At 40.3% G+C, this 22,114-nt stretch overlaps 2 protein-coding genes across 2 annotated transcripts in view; one reads left to right on the forward strand and one right to left on the reverse strand.

Annotated features, from left to right (window-relative positions):
- LOC308361684 (transmembrane and coiled-coil domain-containing protein 3-like) overlaps positions 1-902 on the reverse strand; it is a gene marked incomplete at both ends in the record, with an annotated part of 57,594 nt that extends 56,692 nt beyond the window's left edge. The window contains one exon of the mRNA XM_080834108.1: positions 465-902. Coding sequence (XP_080690234.1) covers positions 465-902 — 438 coding nt within the window. The remainder of the gene's footprint in view (positions 1-464) is intronic.
- Positions 903-8,813: 7,911 nt separating this feature from the next.
- On the forward strand, positions 8,814-14,334 carry adprhl1 (ADP-ribosylhydrolase like 1; the record flags this gene model as incomplete). The annotated part of the gene is made up of 7 exons (XM_080835302.1): positions 8,814-9,039; positions 10,836-11,000; positions 11,758-11,883; positions 13,149-13,289; positions 13,486-13,613; positions 13,896-14,028; positions 14,165-14,334. The coding sequence occupies 7 exons, from the start codon at positions 8,814-8,816 to the stop codon at positions 14,332-14,334; spliced, it is 1,089 nt and encodes a 362-aa protein (XP_080691428.1).
- Between the last annotated feature and the right edge of the window lie 7,780 nt (positions 14,335-22,114).

A 22,114-nucleotide genomic window follows, 5' to 3' on the forward strand; every position in this document is an offset into this window, starting at 1 on the left:
GTAGCTTGTGAATCAACATGCACATACCAATGCAGATAGATTTGCAATGGAGACCAGGAGACAGGCGCGGGGTTCTTCTTGTGAACGCTCTCTATTTCTAAATAAATTGTGTTCATTTTTGTCAGTAAAATTTATATAACGTACCTCAGAACACAAAACAACAATAATACAAATATGTCTGAGGACACATGCTGGATTGCTGGGGATAAGACCAGTACAACTAACCAAATAGGTATACCTTTTGACCAATAAGAGGATACATGGCAGCCCAAGGCGTAAAATGTGTAATGTTCCCTAGAAAGCATCTGAGTATTATTCGCCATGGCAACTAATTGCTCCCGACAGGCCGAACCTGGTTAATATCTAGGAGTATTCCAGGCGCCTCAAAGGACAGCACACTCCCTCATCCCATTATCTGACCATTTAGTGTTTGGAGCAAAGTTTTGCTATTAACATTCCCTTACCTTAATAGCAGCCTCCCTCAGGGCTTCAAGCCTCAGCCTGCTGCTGTGTTTCATGCTGACCACGTCTCTGTAGTCTCCATGGAGTACTCTCTGCAGCCCCAGTGCAGCCTGGAAGACTGAGTGTTCGCTTTCATTCAGCTCACGCTCAAACACCTCCAGCGTGCGCACCTGGTACAGCTTCTCGGACTGTGAAAGTGTGGGGTCCTTCTGTGCTGCCACAGCTGCTAATGTCAGCTTCCGGATGGCTGCATTTTTCTGCCGTAGCAGACCCGTCAGCATCCGGCAGTTCTCCCGCACCCATCTGTTCCCTACAGAGGCCCCAGCGCCGCGGCCACGGTACAGTTTAATAGCGTGCTGAGCCACCGACTCCTGTATGTCCTGCTGCTGGTGAGGAGCCCCCACGAGGCCCACCCACAGCAGCGCACAGAGGACTCGCATCCAAAGCCCTTCCCTTCCGCTGTCACCTGGAGGGAAGAATGGAGAAAGGGTGTGTGGGAGGAGGAATTGCACAGATACAGAAGCCAGGGGAGTGGTGACCAAGTCAAAAACAGTAGAAGTAAAAAGATTTATATTACTTCTATGTAGGTATTACTTCTATCAGTGTGACACTTCATTTATATTTAGAGTGTCAGGCCTATGACAGACGATGAAAAGGCATACATTCGGTAAATTAAGGGCAAACCAATTGGAGGAGAATTATTTTCAGAAAACTGTCTTTTCTGGCAAGGCCAGTTCCCTTTTAAGAAGTGAAATCAGTTAGTCACACACCAGTTATCATGGACCCTAATGTGAAAGGGCCAGAGCTCTGCATTAGGCACTGTAACCTCATAATCGAGTCAAAATAGGGCCACATCAAAAGGGAAGGGTCAAGCTCAATTATTATATGCATTTATGCACCCAAGTACCTCTTAACAGTCAAAGGACTGCCCACACCAGCACCACACCGTTGTTGATTGATTGATTGGTTGATTGATTACAGAGACTACATAGGGAGCTACGTAAGAGAGTGGAAGAAGAGAAAGGTTAAACATTGACTGTAGAAATAGTAATTTCCTCCTATTTCTTTACAGTTATGGAAGTAAATAGATGCAGGAGTACCTTTCTGCTGACTGAAGTGCTTTAGCAGTAAAGTAGTTTCATCAAGAAAATGCTTGCAAACATAGAGAAGAAAAACAAATATAGCCTACAGCACATGCAACGATTTGTTTTTAAATGCTGACTTGTAAGCAAGGGCTAATAAGAACTAGTAGTCCTTCTTTTCTGCCTTGCTGATGTATTATGTTGAAAAAAAGCATAGTAAGATGACCTCGGACGTCAGAGACCCACCACATGGTTATCCCTGTTTTGAGTATGCTAACTTCTTTCTATTTAAACCTTGTGTGATGTGTTTAATTTAGCTTCTCCCTCGTCTTCTGCAGAGTGAGCCCAGGCCTCTCTCTCACTCTCTCTCTCTCTGAGAATGGGCCCGGACGTGCTCTCTCTCTCTCTCTCTCTTTCGTCTGCCAGGATGTGGGTGAACCCAACAGGCTTGTTGTTGTTGAATATACTTATATGCAACTCCGGACTTGAGTGAATTTTCGCCTATCAGATTGGTCATACATTTGGAAGTGATTAATTTATAAAACCTTAAAACAGAATGTGGAATAATGTAGGAAAGTTCAAATGGAAAACATTAAACTGGGTGAAGAAATCAAATGGAATTTGCTAGGACGTTTTGGTGCAACAAATATCATTACAAGCATTTGCTTTCTTAAACCCCTTTCATACCATTGACACATGACGAATTTTAGTATGAAAATGGTCAACCTAGGTTATTTGACTCAGTTTCTCAACCTACTTCTTAACCTGGGTCGAAAAAGGGTTGGACACAAGTTGATTTCTGTATGAATGGCACAATCCAGGTTGTTAACAACTATAATGTTGTTGACATGGTAACTGCAAATAGGGCATTAACAAAACTGTGGGTTCAGATTTTGAAAGATTCAAAGCCTAAGAACTGAACATATAAAAAGAAAAAACTCAATATACACATGTTATCCTGGATTGTGACCCAGGTCTAAGAGAATGAATATGTCATGACATTGGTATGACCAGCATCAACTGGCTTGGTCTAAATTGACTTAACCTAGGTTCCACCTTAGTGAAATAACCCTGGTCTGATCCAGGTCATTGGTTTGAAAGGGGTATTACAGCAACAGCAGACAAAGAGGAATGTCTTTGCGAGATTATTGGATGAGTGGCACCTCAAATCTGTGCTTGGCAGTGACTGCCGTGTGTTCTACTCAAATACTTGTGTGAGTCTTGCAAGTCTAACTCTATCCATTTAGCTTACAGAGAATACACATCTGTACATACTTGTTGATGCCACATCTGTGCTATCCAGTGGAGTAGATCCACGGCGGAAGTGGCAAAAGCCTGTTTTCTTAACTTATTGCTTTTTCTTCCATGCAATGCAAAAGAAAGATGTGCACTGCATCATTCAGAGAACAGTGCAAACAGGCTCTAACTGGGATAGAAATAGCCAGGAAATGGGATGGTCTGGGGGTGCTTGGGTGCTGTGCTGGTAAAAAGCTATAGCACCATTTAACAACTCCATTGCCATGTCATATACATTGGACTGCACTTAATTGGAGCAAATTGTATCCTATAACAACACAGTGACCCAAAGCATTGCTCCATATTATGCTAGACCTATTAACAGGGACAATATGTCAAGCTGTAATGATGAAAAGTTTGTAACTGCTACAAATGGAGGATTCTTTGATGAGAGCAAATTTTCAAGCAGAAATAATTATTAATGTTTTTGTCAATGTGTTGAGTATATTTTTGACTATATTTATATTATTATGCCTGAAAAAGTGTGCCATTTCCTGGGTGATTTACACTTTTCAACAGTAGTCTGTATTAGTTAGTAAATATATACACATACAGTATATATATATAGTAACACAAGTATTGTTATACTTGTTGATCCTCTTATTGTAAAACTATTATACTATGTTATTATAATCTCTTATCACTGTTTTTTTAAATTCTAAATTCTAAAATATGTTTTGTAAGTCAAAGTGTCTGGTCATATTACTTGTATTATTACTGCTATTATTACTGGGTTGACAATAAGGGCCAGATGTCATCATCATCTCCTACTACCCCTTTTGGGACTTAGGCCGCCAACAAGAGTTCTCCAAACAGCCTGGTCTTGAGCCAACATCTCAAGATGTCCCCAAGTGTAGCACTTTTTCTTGGCATCTGCCTCCCAGTCTCTGCGCCAGGTGTTTCGCGACCGACCTCTCTTTTCCCTTAGGGATTCCACTTGAGGGACTGTCTTTTGATGTTTGTGGTGGTTTGCGGAGAGTATGGCCAGATGTAGTCAGTCATAAAAGCAAAGACAAGCCTGTACCGCGGTTTGGTCCTTTGCTAGCTCAAATAATGAATCATTTCAACCCGTGTTTCTTATGTCACTTTGTTGTGGGAGGGGCATATTAACTTCACCAGGCAACTACGGTCACTTTTGAGAATACACGTCACTGCTTGACCTGAACTAAGTTCGCTGTTCTATAGTATAGTGAAGTCTACTTCAAATAAAGTAAACCTGCTTTTCTTTCACATAAAGTATTCCAATTGAATAATATCATTAATCATGGAATCAAGGAATAAACTGCAAACACGATTTAATCGATGCCATCCAAGCCTTTAAAACTAACATTTCAGTACATCTTTTAGAATTAAGGGGGAAAGTGCCCATCTGCAACAGCAAACCGAGTGGTTTTATTTCCCATTAGCGCCTTCAACAGGGAACCTAAAAGGTTAAAGAAGTACAGGGGTTCCCATTCAGCTAGTGCAACGCGAACACTCCACGGGCAGGTGACGTATCACTAGCGCACAAGAACTAGAAAGATAGCTACAGCCAGCCTCAGTATCTCGACCTAACTAAACGACATACAAACACAAATCAGAAATGACATCTTCCTGGTTTCATTTAAACTCAAACTAGGTATTCATCAGTTGTCAAGAATAGCATTAGCCTAGCTACTGTCATCATTCAATTAAAATACTCACAGGTAGGAACCATATCAGCAATAAACTACGAATACCTGTTTTGCCACGGTGTCCTCGTCAGGCCGGCTCAACTACTACGGCAGCAGTAGGCTGAGAAAACAATCAGGGTCTTAGAAATTATGCCACTCCTTCTTAGAAACCTCCTCTCGCCGTACAGAGACTTCACTGTATTGAACTAAATGCAACGGAACAGATTAAAGGTCCCTATGACTGCACTTTACCATAGACATAACATCTAGCAATAGTTAAGGGCATCGCAAGAAGCTACACCAGAGGCGTCCGTTTGGTTTGAAAATTGCTGGGTATAAAGATGGGAGTTTAAAACATTTGCGGTCTGCCTCTGCTATTAAAATTAGCATAGCCCGAATACAAATGCAAACATTTCCACAGGTTGGGCCTACTGGGATTTTGTAATTGTGCTGTCTGTAGCCCACAAGTGCTAAACACAACATGAATGCCTTACCATAGCACCGGAGCTCTGAATTCTAATTAAAATGCCTTATTCAACTGGCAATTCAGTGTTCAAATTGGATCATGGAATATGATAATGCGTTTTGCAACTGGCAATTCAATTTGCATTATTTTGATTCAAACGTAAAGTTCAATCCTTGTCGCTTTGGTACATTTCTCAGATCAGAAGTAAAATTCTCAAAACGGTTTGTTCAATTTCCAAATAATCCAGTCACTTGTGCACATCATAACATCTATTTAATAGGTTTTTTTGCACATTTTGAAAATGCCTCTGTTCAACAAAACATCTGGGTATCTAGTCAGTGTATAAGTCATGACATGCATTATGTCACCCATATGCTTCATAAGTTTAAGTGACATTGTTTTTTTGGAATGGTATACATTGGCATTTTGTTTCATTTTGGCTAAATTAATGATTGTGTCCCTTTTCTGTATGATCATTTTAGGTGATGTTTGGGGTGCTGTTAAACTGCATTAACAAATGTGTTTGTTATTTAGCCCAGCCCCACTGATTGGTATGGGGTGGTCAAAATTATACACTTGTCAGTACAACACAATACAGTTGTTGCATGTTGTTACATGTTACATCCAGCCATTTCATCTAGATTATTTTTATGACAGGTTTTTGAAACAGAGACTAATCAAACTAGTGCTTTGCTCGTTTTGTCTGTTTTCACAGGTCTGCAGAATTTAACAGATCAAGCCTCAATTAACAACTTCAGCATACTTCCATCACTAGACACTTGATTTCATACAACTAAATGAAGAATTAAAAAAAAAAAACGCAACACAGAGTATATCATATAACAATAAACCTGTACACAGTAATAGTTTACTGATGTTCACAATTCCGGGCATAAACTCAATTGACACATTTGAAAATGTGTGCATTTGTGAAATACGTAACATTTGATAGCAACTTTTCGAACCTTTTAGTGTTTCCACAGGTCCAATGTCAGCTGTTTCATGTAAACAAAGGTGTGAACAGGTACCAGAGAAAATACGGTTTGGAAAAAAAACGTAATTTAAAATGGAAAAGAGTGTGGTGAATCAAGTAAACCAAGTATTTTGGCATTTTAAATGAATTGTTGGCCAATGTATGTGACGGTCTGGGTGCGACCATAGACATAGAATACGCCTATTCTATGTCCATGGGTGCGACCGCATCACTGGTGCCCTGCTGGCATAAATGTGCCCTCGGTTACACACACACAAAACAAAAATGCGAATGCATAGCGACACGTACACACAAACATACCGGAAAGAACACCAGCCTTTGTGTTATGCTATGAAAAAAAATGTATTTGGTACATAAGTGGATGCACAAACTTTAGTTCGAGATTATGTTGTTTGAGTGGATTGTGTGCTTCCCATGTCTTCGAGCATCCGTCCAACCGTATAGGAGTGCCGGCTGGAGACGTTTTATCCTTTGTTTATTGGTTCCGGGCGGAATTGGCTTGTGGCATTCTGATTGTGGCAATGCTGACAGCGGAGGTAATTTTGTCTTTTCATTTTGCCTTAGAAATGAATTATCAGAATATTTGTCTAGGATCTGCTGATTACACCTAGAAGAACATTATACTTTTTAATCAGAGTCTGTCCTGTCATATGTGTGTTTATTGATTGTTAAGAGTAGCCTACCTCTTTGTTTGCAAATGGTGCTGGTCACCTGTGTATATGTATTCTTGTCTTGTTCTATGTAGTTAGTCTAGTCTAGCTCTGGTAGAGAAAGTATAAGTGCTGACTCATTTGCTAAAACTTGTCGTCTGCTTTTATAGGCTAGCAAAATTTCTAAGAAGAGCAATTGCAGTAGCCGAAACTTTTTCTCTGAATTTTGGGTTTCTTTGTTTTCACTTAACTGAATTACTTTTGGAATGGCATGTTTCTTGATGAAATAATTTTCTCACACCTACTCTCAGGGCTCTCAAGTTTTGAAGACAGACAAGAGTGACATATCCCCCGGCCCGCCCCCATTCCGCCCGTCCCGCCCGTTGTACGCCCACAGACCAGGAAGGAGCATTGGAGGAGCATTGAAGGAGCATGGGAGAAGCCTGGAACTATTTGAGATGCATTAGAAAGCACTTACCTGCTGTGAGGTGAAGTGTTAATGGTGTTTAGTTGTGTGAACACTGTGTGCCTAGTTTGTGCCTATAATGTGGCCTAGAATGTTGCCTAGAATGTTGCCTAGTTTTTATTAGTTATAGGCCTATCAATTTACACAGGCCTGCAATAAAGATATGATATAACCATAATTGTAGGCTGGTTTCTCTACGGTTGAAAATCCTTTAGCTCATCTATAAGTGTGTACTGGGGGGGTGTTAGTAAGTTAACTAAGAGTAAGTGTTGAACTTCCTTATAGAAGAACCCTATGGCTTAATTCTCCTGGAAAAACAAAGCCATGGGGATTTTATATTATGTGGTTTACCTCTTAATCAAATGGTATAGCTGTTTCTACCTTGTGAGGTTTTAGTTCGATAGCTGGTAATGGTGGAAAGATTATGTTAGCCAAATCTCACATCCACCCTTTTTCCGACAGATAGCGTGGAAGAATGCTGGCATGGCAGAGATGTCAGGTTTTTAGGCAGTTCCTGTGCTATAAATACACTGCACAGCCTCAGGACTACCACTTATGAGCTTTACCAACCTCCATACACATTTATACACATTAAATATATATATATGCTCATTAAGCTTTAAATCCCACCCCCACCCACTCCAAAGATCATGACAGCAGCAGAGAAGATCTTCCTTTCAAGCAATAACATAACACTGAGGCAAAACACAAATACCACAACAATGTAACAATACAACAACAAAAACACAGCATAAAAGTACACACAATTATAGGGCAAAGTAAAACAGAATGACCATTAATAAACACGGAAAATATGACACTATGCTTACTTTAGTTAACACTTGATGACTGGATGCCTCATAAATATGTTCTTCTAATAGACTAAAATCAATTATCAGGATAGCAAACTAACAGAAATAAGCCCAAGCAAGGGTATTCTTGCCCACGTAAACTTTAGATTTTTAAAGATAATTTTATTCTCTCAATCTTGTCACATGTAACCTAAATGCCAATTTTTCATCAATCTGTAGATTAGTGTAAGAAAGTGTTCCTGTGTTAAAAAAAAAAAAATGTCCACAGTGGAGATTGCTCTGGACCATGTCATGGAGGATAAAAAGAGGTAATCCAACAGAGGCACAGTGTGGGGTGAATACAGGCTCCACTGAGAGATCACTGGTGAACTGGTCAATCAGTCAATACAAATATAGGAATAGCACTTGGCTGACCTTTGTTCGTATGAAAGTGAGAAGGTGAGTGATCTTTTGTTGAAGTTGGACAGACAATTGGTAAACATTTTTGTAGAGGAGGAGTGGTGTGTGTTTGTGTGCATTAGGGAAAGAGAGAGCATACTTGCATACTTGCATGCTAATCTAACACCAGCTGACAGGCTGGTCTGCAGTCACTGATATCATGGGAATTGCCTTTTTAGGAGACACCTGATCGCAGCCTAACTCACAAAGAGCTTATAAAAAGCAGAGGGTATGCGGCGTGGGGATTGGAGGAGAGAGGAGCATTAGTGGAGAATGTGACAGGGCTGTATGGAGAGACACAAAAGCCAAAGGCATTGTAAAGAACGTGTGTGAGTGTGTATGTTGCTGTTTTAAGTGCCTCTGCTCGCTTGAAATATTAGTTATCATATAGGACAACTAATCAGAGTGGGCAGGCAAAAGACTGTGGCCCTTTCTCAGACTAGTGCGAGCAGTTACTGCCAGCCCAGGAGCTGTGAGGCTGTTTAGGGGCTGGAGATGGACCCCTTCTTAGAGAGGTTCAGGGCTGGGATGGCACTAGGTGGTGCAGGAGACGCTCTAGGATACTGGAAAGGGCGCTGGGAAGGCTGCTCATCTGGAGCAAAGGTTCAGGACGAGCTTGTGGCCATCGGCGGGCTGGTGGCCCTGAAACTGGACCCTGAAAACTGGCCCCTAAGTGATGGAGCCCTGATGCTCATTACCACTGCGGAGGCACTCGTCACAGGTGAGGATTTGTCTATACACAGGACAAAATACTTTTGGACATGGATGAGGTCAAACCTAAATGAAACAAAACTATACAATACAATATTAGGACAACGTAAGGTTACTCACCTCAGAATGTTTCAAAGATGTTTTGGTGACCACTGGCATAATGGAGACCCTTTTCTTCTTGTCTTCTAATTATATTTTGAGATCTGTACTGCTGTTACTACTGTAGCTGTGTCACTGGCTGTAATGTATGGCACATAAGCCTGTACATTACACCTAAATATCCATTATATTCAGATAACTCTTATTCACCAAGTTGTTCCGCTCTCTAAACCTCTGCAAATATGTTGTTGTGACATTGCATCTGTTTGAACACACCACTACATCATAACCCACCATTGGATTTCTGTTGTGTTGACACATGAAAAAAATGTAAACCAGCGTCGCTCATCTCTTGTGATATACAATATAGGGATTAGAATAGTGACAAGAGATCCATTTGTTTTGTCTGTTCATGCTCATTAGTACAGTAAAAATGTTCCAGGTGTATTAAATTTGTCGATGTGTCTATGTAAAACCATAAGAAGGCTAGATTGAGACAATGTGATAACAGTAATGACGTTGAGGGTTTGTGTTCATTGGTTGGTTGGGTTTAATGTGTCTGGATGGCTTGGAGACAGAGATTAGAGATCTGATGACATCTAGTGTAATGCGGGTGGTGAATAAATGCATTGATAAATCAGGTCACAGAATGTCAGTGGTGCCTGGTAGCAAAACAAACCCCTACCTGGATTACATCATTCTATGAAATGGTATTGTTAAAAAACAAATGGTAATTTGGTTGGAATGTCCTTGACACAATCTAGTCCCTACAAACAAAAAAAACGCTGCTCTATCTCACAGTTTATCACAGAACAGCTATTTGCTGATATTTTTATCAAAGGTTATTCGCTGTTTTGCCTCTTAAAATCACTAATCATAAGCACATGTGGAATGTGAAATGACAGATTGCCAAGACGGTTGTGTCTATGTCTGGACCTCCGTCTATATTCCTGAACTCTGAGCTGTGAAACAATAGATGAGGAGGAGGGCTCTATGAGCAGATCTGCCCTAGACCACCTAATGCCTGGAAAGTGTCACTAAGTCCAGGCAGAAGTTAATCACAGCTAAACTTAGCTCCGCACAGCACTCCTCATCAGAGAAGCATGCCAAACATGCAGGAGGCTGAGGAGGCTTTCACCACATGCCTCTGTGACTGATAGTGACTGATTTGGTGTATGTCCTTCACGTTCAAATAATGCACAATGTGTTGGCAGTTCCCACAGAGTAATACTGGATTTACACATTTGACTGTAGCCTTAATATCTAAATACCTATACGCAATTATCAAAGATGAGTATTAGTTTGAATTGAATCAAGATTGTTTGCTTGCATCTGAAGTAGCTCCTTAAACACCTGGTGTAATGTATTGTGTGTGTGGTGTGGGTGTGTGTGTGTGGGTGCTGTGTGTGTGTGTGTGTGTGTGTGGTGTGTGTGTGTGTGTGGGTGCTGTGTGTGTGTGCTCTGTGTGTGTGTGTGTGGGTGTGTGGGTGCTGTGTGTGTGTGCTCTGTGTGTGTGTGTGTGGGTGTGTGGGTGCTGTGTGTGTGTGTGTGTGTGTGTGGGTGTGTGGGTGCTGTGTGTGTATGTGTGTGTGTGTGTGTGTGTGTGTGTGTGTGTGTTTGTATGTGTGTGTGTGTGGTGTGTGTGTGTGTGGTGTGTGTCTATGTGTGTATGTCTGTGTGTGTGTGTGTGTGTGTCTTAAATCACAGATTATTGGTGCCTAGAGGACCTGTACCGTGAGCTGGTGAAGCAGTATGTGGAGGCCATGGTGTTGTTGCAGGGGCGGCCCCCAGACCCGAGCACTGTAGAAGGGTGTGTCAATCTCAAACCTGACAACTTCCTGCTGGCCTGGCACACGCCCTTCAATGACAAAGGTCAGAGGTCGGTGGCTGGAGGTCTGGTAAATTATATGTGGAACATTGTTAAACGCATAACATATAACAATCAGAGAAGCTATTCTAGAGGTGCTTAGTTAATTAAAAAGTGAAATGTATTACAGATTAAATCTACACTTACGAAGCATAAAAAAACTTTAACAAGTCTCATGACATGACCACCCTTTCGGGTTCATTCTAAACCAAACAAGAACTTTATCATGCCTTTCGTTTACCTTAGTTTACCTTTGCTGATAAATACTGTATTTGTCCAAGAGGTACTCAAACATGCTTGATTCTTTAGGCTGTTTCCTGGGTACATATGTAAGAAATCTTGGAAATATGTAAAAAGTATATCTGTACATTTTCTGTATGTTTACATCTGTATATGTGACATGTTATGTATCTGTTTATCTGTATATGTGAATAACTGTACATGTGTACATGCTCTGTAAGTGTATATCTGTATATGTGTACATGCTCTGTAAGTGTATATCTGTATATGTTACATGTTATGTAAGTGTATATCTGTATATGTGTACATGCTCTGTAAGTGTATATCTGTATATGTTACATGTTCTGTGTGTATATCTGTATATGTTACATGTTATGTATGTGTATATCTGTATATGTTACATGTTATGTATGTGTATATCTGTATATGTTACATGTTCTGTGTGTATATCTGTATATGTTACATGATATGTATGTGTATATCTGTATATGTTACATGTTATGTACTGGTATGTGTCTGCAGGTTCTGGTTCTGGTGCTGCCACGAAGGCCATATGTGTGGGTATGCGGTACTGGCAGCCAGAAAGACTGGACAGCCTGGTTGAAGTGAGCATAGAGACAGGTCGGATGACCCACAACCATCCCATAGGTAATGTTTTCCTAATTGCTGGTCAAGATTCAGGCTGACCTGTATATACTTTTTGATGGGTCATTTCTGTCTTCTTTGAAAGGCATTGTAGGACACTCCAGCATCCACAATAACAATCAGGCTTGATAAAATGGTAATCACATATTAAACTTTTAAATGGAGTTGATTATTATCCAGTTGAAGGTTGGCTTTCCAGCTTTACCACATTGCAAGTGTCAGCATTTTCCAGCAGCCCTTTCTATTGTCAACCTAGGAGCCAAAGTGGAGGAGCAAGCCCACCGTACGCTGGATTGGCATTTAAAATAGACCTTAGGTTTTCTAATCTTGGAATTTAAATAGTGTTGGCTTTTAGGCTAGATTTAGATTTTATCGATCTCCAGACAAAAGATTAATATTAGTTAAGGAATTAATTAGGGTTTTAAGGGAATTAATGTAAACCCATAACTTTTAACTTCGGTTTAATGTTGTTTGTCAAAGGAGACATTTGAATCAACTTGAACTAGAAATTAAAATGTTGGCTGAAGTCATATTATTAACATCATTGAGAAAATGCACACAACTGCTTACAAGGGAAATATGTGTGATTCTGAGGAGTAAAATCTGTGCATGCTTCTCTATGTATGTATTAAAACAAGATATATTTACACTATTTCTAACTCGTAAAATGTTTTATGTAGTGTCTGTGTAGACACTCAAACCACTACAAATATATATTCGCTGGCCTCACCATTAAAGCACCCCCACACATAGCAGCAAAGCAGCCATTTCACAGCAGTATACTCATGACGCAATGGTGGTTTTAAAAGGGAAAACAACCAGGGATCGAGACAATTAGATCAACTTAGGTTAGTTAGATTAAGAACGAGCCATTTGGAATAGTTTAACCAGAGCATCAGGGTTACAACACTTTCTCTTTAAAGCTTTGTGACATTTTAGACAAAAAAGATATATGTAAAGAATATATTTATAACTGTTAAACTCAAAACCAGCTCAATTTGAACCCAAAGTAAATGTAAAGTTTGTGGCAGGCTCAACATTCTGCATATGGTCCATTGAGTTATCTTTTCCAGTCTCTTTTGACATATTTTTGACCAGGTTTGGAAAACGACTTCTGTCCCCTTTTTAAACTAAATTACAGAAACACAATAGCAACTTTTGTAAACAATATTCAGGAAACAGTCCTTAGTGTACCTTTTGAAGTGAATCTCCTAGATGACTTGTAAACGTCTAACCCGGAGTGTAACCTGTAGCCTCCTATCCAACAGGCTTCCTAGGGGCTCTATGTACAGCACTGTTTGCCTCCTACGCTCTACAGGGTAAGCCAGTGGCCAGCTGGGGTCGTGACCTTCTTAAGGTCATTCCTAAAGCTGAGGAATACTGCAGGAAAACCATTCGTCACATGCAAGGTAAAAGTAAAAGAGAGAACAGATACATAGTTAAACATGATAACATACTTCTACTGGGAATTATATTCTAAACTCAAATCATTTAGACTGTAAAACAATAGCATTTTCTCTGAGGTAGCATCAAAATGTATGTACATGTCTGCCATTAGCGTGTTAGCACGTCTCCCTTCATGGTTTGTGTGTATGGTTTCCCCAGAGTACCTTGAGAAATGGTTTTACTTTGAGGCCAAATGGCAGTTCTACCTGGAGGAAAGAGGGATTACAGAGGAAGGACAAGACAAGCCTATCTTTCCTAAAGAATACGATGCCAGCGCGACAGACAAGGTCATACTTTTACAAAAACACACAGACACGAAAATACAAACCCAACAGCTGCTGAATTTAAGATCCTGAAAAATCGTTGGATCAACCCCAAAAGATGTTGCTGACCATTTGTATGTTCATGAATGTGGTGTGAATGTGATACATTCTTGTGGGGGAGGAATTCTAAGGACTTTGAATATTCTTCAAAACATACAGTATATAAAGTATGAAAAAAAATGTAATGTATGGATACAAACAAATTGTATCCAATAGTTCAATAATCTCTTCCTATCAATGGCTCAGGTGTATAAACACTGGAGCTCCGAAGGGCGCCCAGGGAGACGAGGGCATGACGCCCCCATGATCGCCTACGATGCTCTCCTGGCCGCAGGCTCTGACTGGACGGAGCTTTGCAAAAGAGCTATGTTCCACGGAGGTAATGACATAAACAGTATGGTATGCATGAATGTGTATCAATATACATGATTATCTATCACGCAGATGAGAACAGGAAGTGATCTAACGATGAACTGTTGGTATATGATGTCTGTTTGTGTGTGTGTCTCCTGCAGGAGAGGGCAGCGCAACAGGTCTAATAGCAGGCTGTCTCTATGGGCTTTTGCATGGACCATCAAAGGTACCCGCTGGACTGTACCAGGCACTGGATAAACGTGAGCAGCTGGAAGAACTAGGAGGGAAGCTCTTCCATGCTGCCGCTAAAGAGAAGTACACAGAGAAGTAGTGTTCTCTCCTCACAGACACTGGGAAAGGCACAGTTCAGTGTTTCTTCACATCTACCCACCTTGCACTCTATTCTACGTTTCTCAATCCCATAATCCCATTTGTTTTGCTAGATTTGTGGTTTGGACGTGCACAGGAATTTTGAAGAGCCATTGCTCTGCCCTTGAAAAAAAGCAACGCGTACATTTTTGTCACTGCCGACGCCACACCCCTGGACGCATATTCTGCCTATTTCACCTGAAACTCTAAAATTGTCACGGTCGATCACTAACTGCCGCCGCCACGCCCCTCTCCCCCTGGACACTTATTCTGCCTTATTCCCTGATTATTTTATCTAGGCCTCCATGAAGTTCTGCAGCCGTAATACTATTTCAAATAAATATATACTTCCTTTGGAGGGGCAACTTCAGTCGAGGATGGCAAACGGGCAGTTGCCAAAGCAACCTTAGCCCCCCCCCCCCCCCCCCCCCCCCTTGCACGTCCCTGCTGTTCAGCACTCATTCACTGCCCTTTAAGAGACGTCTTTCTGGTCAGTATGGTACGTCGGGAGTCAGACAAAATACTCAAACCTGCCTAGGTTTTATTTTTCCTTTGAGGAGTTGGTTGTTGGTTGTTGAATTTACACGTGGAGATTCCACACAGTTACACCACACTTTAGCAGAAGGGACAGAACAGCAAATACTCTAGGTAAAATAATGGGCCTAGTAGATAACAATAACAAAAGAGAGAGTAGTAAAGTATAGTTTTTTGTGGCTGTTGAAATGAACAGTCTTATCCGGCCCGTCTTGAACAACCATGTTTGAGTGTCTACTAAATACGTGACTGATATATTTTCATTAAATTGTCCTCACATCACCAGGATGTCTTGAGAGTTAGGGGATTGAATGCATTATTATGTTTGATCTTAACCAAATACAAAATCTCAAAGTATTTACTTTGATTCAACACTGGGTCATGTAAGGAATGCTGCAAAGTTTAGGCTGAAAAAAATCCACATTTTAAAAAAATCTGTTTGTTATCCACAAGGATACTTTTATAAGACTGTCCAATGATAATGTTTTCACTACAGCGCTCAAATGCACTGATCCTTTGAAACTTTGACTTCAGAGAAAAGTGATGTGACATGATTGCACAAACACTTGTTCTTCATAATGTGGCTCACTTTTAACTCTCTTGATCACTTCAATATGTCTCCATGGAGATTATATACAGTTTACCTAGGGAAATATGTAAACCACATTTGAAACATTTTCACCCATCATGTTGAATTAGTAATGTGTGTAATAGAACAGTTGTCTGTCACGGTAGGGTAGAATTGATATTGCCTGGCTCTTTGGGGGCATGCTGGTGTGTGCACAGAGGTGCAAGATTTCTGAAAGTGTGCAGGAAGACCACGTTACAGAGACTTAAGCATAATTTACATTTAAATGTATTCATTTAGCAGATGCTTTTATCCAAATTGATATAATTGTACAAATTGTAATACAGTGGAGATCTACATTTTAATCAGGATTGGTACCTCCAGTGGACATCATGTTACCTGTGGCTGCTTTATGTGTGGGCTAGATACACAACAAGCCAGCAAGATCAACGTACAGTCTGTGATTCGAATCCAATACACTTTTGGTTATATTCAGTTCATTGCTGTCAGTGTTGTGTGTGTGCTCAAATACACTCAGGTGTTTGCACATAGTTGATGGTAACAGTGAAAATAAACAGAGCATTCAGGTGAGGCAACACATCAGTTGTGCCATTTCCCTCAATGTCATTGGCTTGTTATAATACAGGGCAGGCCTTCCAGTAACAAAAACACTAATTCATTTCCTGTCAGTGATTTGTCTCCTCCCTTACAACGTGTCTGGCTAATACGAAAGCCAGCGTTGCAAATTGTCTAGCTATAGACGGTGAATCTAGGATAAATAAGAGACTTCTGTGTGGAGTATGCATGTGGCCAGGTAAAAGATATCACACGAGGAATCATTCGGCTTAGTAAACTGCTTTGGATGCTGAATGACTAAATGTAAATGTAATACATGCTCTGCTCATTTTAAGAGCGGATCGATGGGAGAGCTTTTTTCTGGTGTGTGTGTGTCATGCTTTTTCTCCATTTCTATTACTATATGACTGTTAATAAACATAGACCTATACCAGTTTTTAAACATTGTCCTTCAAAGTTTCCAAAAAAATGTTTGAAGTTTGGTGTGAAGTTTGAGTTTTCAAAATTGAAATTGGTTGAGTCTTTAAAGACTGACTAATGCATTGAAGATACCACCTTAAAACTGCTTTACTCTTTGGTGGGACAAGAACAAATTCAATGGAATGTCCATGGCTGTCCAAAGACAGAGAGGTGAGATGGCAGGGATGAGAAGCAGTAGGAGTTTTCATATTACCAGGAAGTTGTAGGAGCAATATCTTTACTAATACTATATGGAATGTTGTTATGGGGCGAGAGGCGGAAGATGTGCAGTGTTGTTTTGACTCAGATCTCTCAAACCCACAGAGGTCTCCTCCTTGGTTGCATTCACTCCAGTTCCAAGCAAGTGGCAGGGACATAAATTCAAGTCACTACATCTCCCCTGGAGAACCTCATCGCCTGTTTCTTAAATCCCACTTCTTTCTGACCCCACCACTTTGGATAAATGTATCTGCTAAATAAACAACCACAATTGTAAGTTATCTAACACCACAAAAGTGATACAAAGTTTTAATATGTTCTTATATATACAGCCTAGTTTAATTGGTCTGAAGTAGTTTACATTGGCCCATTGCAGTGCAGATTTATTTGTTTATATTACAGGTATTACTTTACATTTCTACTTACTTTTCAAGTCTGCTCGATGCATGTGCCTGGCGGGATCAAACGTATGTGTTACAAATGTATTCATGTTCTACAGCATGTGATGGATTGATTTACTTTAGTTAATAAAAAAAACATTCATATGCTTCTAGGTTTTGCTTTTCTCAGGCACTATCTTCTTCACCTGCTTTGGCACATTTGCTTCTGTCCAACAATCCTGCAACTTCACAAATGATTCCATGCCAAGCACACTACAATTCCTTCAGTTCAGATGATGTAATTTTATCTCTAAATACCCTGGGTTCTATGAGGGGTACTTCAGTGAATGATATGACATTGGTGAATATATTGTTATTCTTTTCTTGAGCAAAATGAAGCCACCTTTTATCTCATACAGGCCCATGATGATGAGAAGGGTGTGGGGAGAGATCACTCCTACCATGGATGCCAAATCCCTGAGGCGCGTAATCCATGACAGAACGACCCACCCAGCAGTGCGTGCAGTTTTGGACGTCCTTCTACAGTACTTCCTTCTGGAGTTATCCAACAGAAACAACCTCCAAAATGATATGAGGACACGAGTGAGGCCAGCACCAAGATGCAGTGTCAAAGGTGGTCCACAGGGAGGCGGTATCATTAGACACCTAACAACATTCCAGCTTCTTCGGTCCAAGTTCCTGCGGGTCACACCCAATCAAACTTTCACTCGTCAGTACAAATTAGGGCCTTCCTCCTGCAGGCGGTATGGTGGCCTTGTCAAGCAGGCCTCCAGTGGTGCAATGACCAGACAAACAGTAGGGGGATGGAGGGTGAAACACTTGTCAGCCAGTTCTGCTGCAGAGGAAAGGAGTAACACCAACCGCATGCGAACCATGCCGCGTGAAGCCAAACCACGTGTCAGGGGCTCGGTTTTAGCGACCATACAGAGATATGAGACCATTGGTCCACTGCACGGTGTAAATAATTGTATAACTGGCAGAAAAAAAAAAGATAGTGATATGAATGTCAATTTTTTAGTAGCAGGAGATCAAAATAATGACAAAAGGCAAAGAACACATGGGAGTTGTCAAGGAACAGAGAAGCCAACAACAAAGAATGTAAATAGCAAACTTTCAGAGGAACTATCTGATGATAACTGTCCATGTGAGCTAGTGATAGGAGATGCTGCACTGAATGCAACTGTAATTCATGAAGGTTTTAGAACGCAGGCTCCTGGAGAAGTCACTTCAAGTGAAGGTTCAGGTGAGGAAGTCACAGAGAAACGTTTAGGTAATGGAAATGAAATCTCACCTCACACACTTCAAAAATCACCGCTTATCACACCACTTAGGCCAGATTCACATCACTGGATCAAACCGTCACCATTAGTATCAAATGACTTGGAAAACAAATCTAAAGAGTTTATTGGAGACGCTGATGTAAATCACAGAATTGCAAAGTGTTTACATGAACCTAAGTCACATGACTCAAAGCCTTGCCAGGTTAACCTTGGTGAAAAAGCACAACCCCATGAGTCAACACTGACATGTACTCAGTTACATGAGAGTAATCTCCTGACAGACTCAAAGGAACTAATAAAGGGCCAATCTGTTCATACTGAACCAGATAGTTCTGTCCACCCTGATATGGAATTTCTGCACCATGAATCAACATTCCAGAGTAAGGCCTCTAACTCTCAGAAAGATCTAGATGACAAACCAGACCACAGATGCCAATCAAATAAGCCTCACCCTCAGTCTCAAAATGATCGTATCCCAAAACCACAGCTGTCACGGCTAGGGGGACAGAGAGTAAGTGATCCGACCAGTTCATCTCACCAAACCTTCAAACAGAAGGCCCAGACACTGAAACTGGTCTCATCACTCCTGATGACACCACCACATCCCAGTTATGCAGACAGCACATTACTAATCCAAAGCATGATGCCTGTCATGATGACATAACATATAATGCAACAAGCCATGGGCAGCATGTATGCAACATCATGCCAGCCAATGAGAATAGAAATAAAACAAGTGGAAGGTTATCACCCATGGGGAATAAGGCATCACAAGGGAATGAGCATACAGCGACTACCCTACTCCAGAAGAAAGGGACAGAGAATCAGACTGAACATCCTTCACAGACTGAGGAGGCTGAAGCTCACTGCCTGGTCCAGCCAGATAGAGCCAAGTATAAGACCTTTCACTATGAGGATCTGTCTGTGGAGAAGCCTTACATTCCAAGAATAATCAGATTCACTGACACATTCTAATCCTCAATGTATTCAATGATGGTAAATATATTCTAGAAGTGGAGCTACTTTTGTCAAAATCATTTGATTAAAACTATATATGCTTTAATTGAATGTCTTTAAGTTCAATATTTCAGGTGGACCGTGGACCTAATTAAAAAAAAAATCTAAAACGTACTCTTCATGTTTTAAATCAGTAACACAAACATTGTATGAAATGGTTTGTTCGGTATGTGTTCTGCCCATAAAATGTTTTATGTGTTTTGGGTAACTTAAAAGGACTTATTTTGAGATCAGGAAGCTTGGGATGTACACAAAACATCGTTCACATGGCACCTATAGCTAATTAATGTCAGTTCTGTTTACTTTTTCTTCTTTCTGTTTTTATTCATAGTTTCATAAATAAGGAGTTTGGCTTACTGTTTGTTCAATGTTAGCGCTCAGGGAGGATAACGCATAGATAGAACAGTACAGTATGGCTGTGTATGCTATGGACTATAGTATGTGTACCAAATGTGCAAATTTCTCTCATATTTTTCGATGATTCTTTTCCTCAACCAAGAGGACGTGAGAAAAGCATGCTGGCATCCTGGCTGGAATATCCAGGACAGCGCAGTGCTAATCATGAAAGACCCCGGAAAGGAACAACACCAATTTGATTTCCACAACAAAGAACCTTCTGCCAGGCATAACAGTAATCAAGCCAATGTGTAAACCAGTGCTGGGGTAGCTACTTTGAAAGCATAGCTTTGCAAGCTACCAATTACTTCACTAAAGCTACTTAGAAAACAGTAGTGTGTTTAATTACTCTGTAAAAAAATATCTAAATTGACAATGAATATTTGGTATGAAATTATAACAAAATATAAACAAATCATATGCCAGGAAAAAATGCCACTCAATCAAGGTTATTATAAAAGGTGCTCACTTGTCCACAGGTCATACATAAACCCCAAAAATAAAAGAGTGCAAAGAATGTCAGCTTTGGTTTAATATATAACGTCCATCAGGCAGACACCTGATTGAGTCCAGTTGGAAGTATTGCTCCAAGCTAGAGCAGCAAGCCAGGTAACAATTTCATGCAACAACTGATCTGAACATTTGTTAAATAATAAGAATACTCAATTTTGCACATCAAGTGTGTGGTGAGGGCTGCCTGGTGGGTGGTGGGGCTGGTTAAAGGTGGTTTAAGTACAGTAGAGAAGCAAATAAAAAAAACATTCCTTTGGTTTTATGGGCCAAAGTTGTTTGTAGTTTCAGTAAATACACAAAAAAGGCAAAAGAGTAATTATACTTCATAAATCACTATGCAAATATGAATGCAGTTAAACTTTGAGCAAGCTACTGCAAAATGTACTTAAACCATTAGTTAAACTACTGTACATGTAGTTCAATACTCCCCAACACTGGTGTTTACATATGAATCAAACAGTACCATACAGGAATCAAGCGTGTTATCAATCATGTACAAATATATTAGCAAAGCTAAAAAAGGAATTGGAAATTATCAGAACATCAGCTGATTGCAGTGGGATTCAATGTCCTGACAAACTGGTCTAATTAATATCTTATTGGAATTTAAAACAATTATAAATTCATTGCATATGGACTGTCAAGAGGAATGGGACCTGATTACTCTCTATTCCTAAGGTGAGTTGCCATGTATAATTATTGAAGTGATTTGAAGAAAAAATGTAATTGGTCATTTAGTTTCTTTTATACTCTGAATCTGCCTCTTAACCCAGAGGGGGAAAATACATACAGTAAGGTGAAGCCAGTGACAGTATCTCTCATTAAGTAGTGGATAAGAACAGACTTCAACGGACTGTCAGGACTGCAGAAAGGATCATTGGTGCCAACCTGCCCACCATCCAAGACATCCTGTACACAACATGTTCCAACTCCTCCCCTCTGGTAGGTGCTACATATCTCTGTTTGCCAAAACCTCCAGAAACAAAAACAGTTTCTTCCCTCTTGCTGTCTCTCTTCTGAACAGCTAACCCTCTGTGGCACTGTAAAAATTAACCAATGTACATTTACCCCCGCAACCATATCTATTTATTTCACCCTTCCTGTATAACCGTCATACTCATACCATTAAGTATTTATTCCTGCTCTTCCTGGACTCTCCACTTTGCACTATTGTATACAGTATATACTCCTTGTATATACTTTTTAAGACTTTTGCACTGTTGTATTGTATTGTTTTTTTTTCACTGTTGTATTGTTTTGTGTTGTGTTGTATATTTGAGTAATATGTGTAAGCACAGTGAGAGCCACTGCACCAAGACAAATTCCTTGTTAGTGCAAACTAACTTGGCCAATAAAAGCTGATTCTGATTCTGATTCTAATATGGCATTTTACAACTTCTTTTTCAAGATGTTTCAATGTTTGGACACATACGATTTTGAGCTGCTAATTAGTAGTAGTGGCTCTTTGTAACTGGTTCCCATTAAAATGTAATTATTCATATCCAGTCTAATCCATTTCTAGTTGTATTTGCTACAATCCAGCCCCTCATCACATTGGTACAAGCAATAGGACTTTTAACTTGACATTGTGAAATCATTATTTGTCTTTTGTGGCAGGATTTATGCCTTATTCAAGACAACTCGGAAATATATTTTCTTTATTGGTTTCAACACGTATGTTCAAATTGGTCAGATGACCGTCTGATGTCGGGGATATTTCGCCTCAGAGTTTCCTTGTCAGAGCTCCGAATTCTTGTGCGTAGGGTACTTTGGTACAGC

Source organism: Sprattus sprattus (genome assembly GCF_963457725.1).
Source record: "Sprattus sprattus genome assembly, chromosome: 3".
Lineage (NCBI taxonomy): Eukaryota > Metazoa > Chordata > Actinopteri > Clupeiformes > Clupeidae > Sprattus > Sprattus sprattus.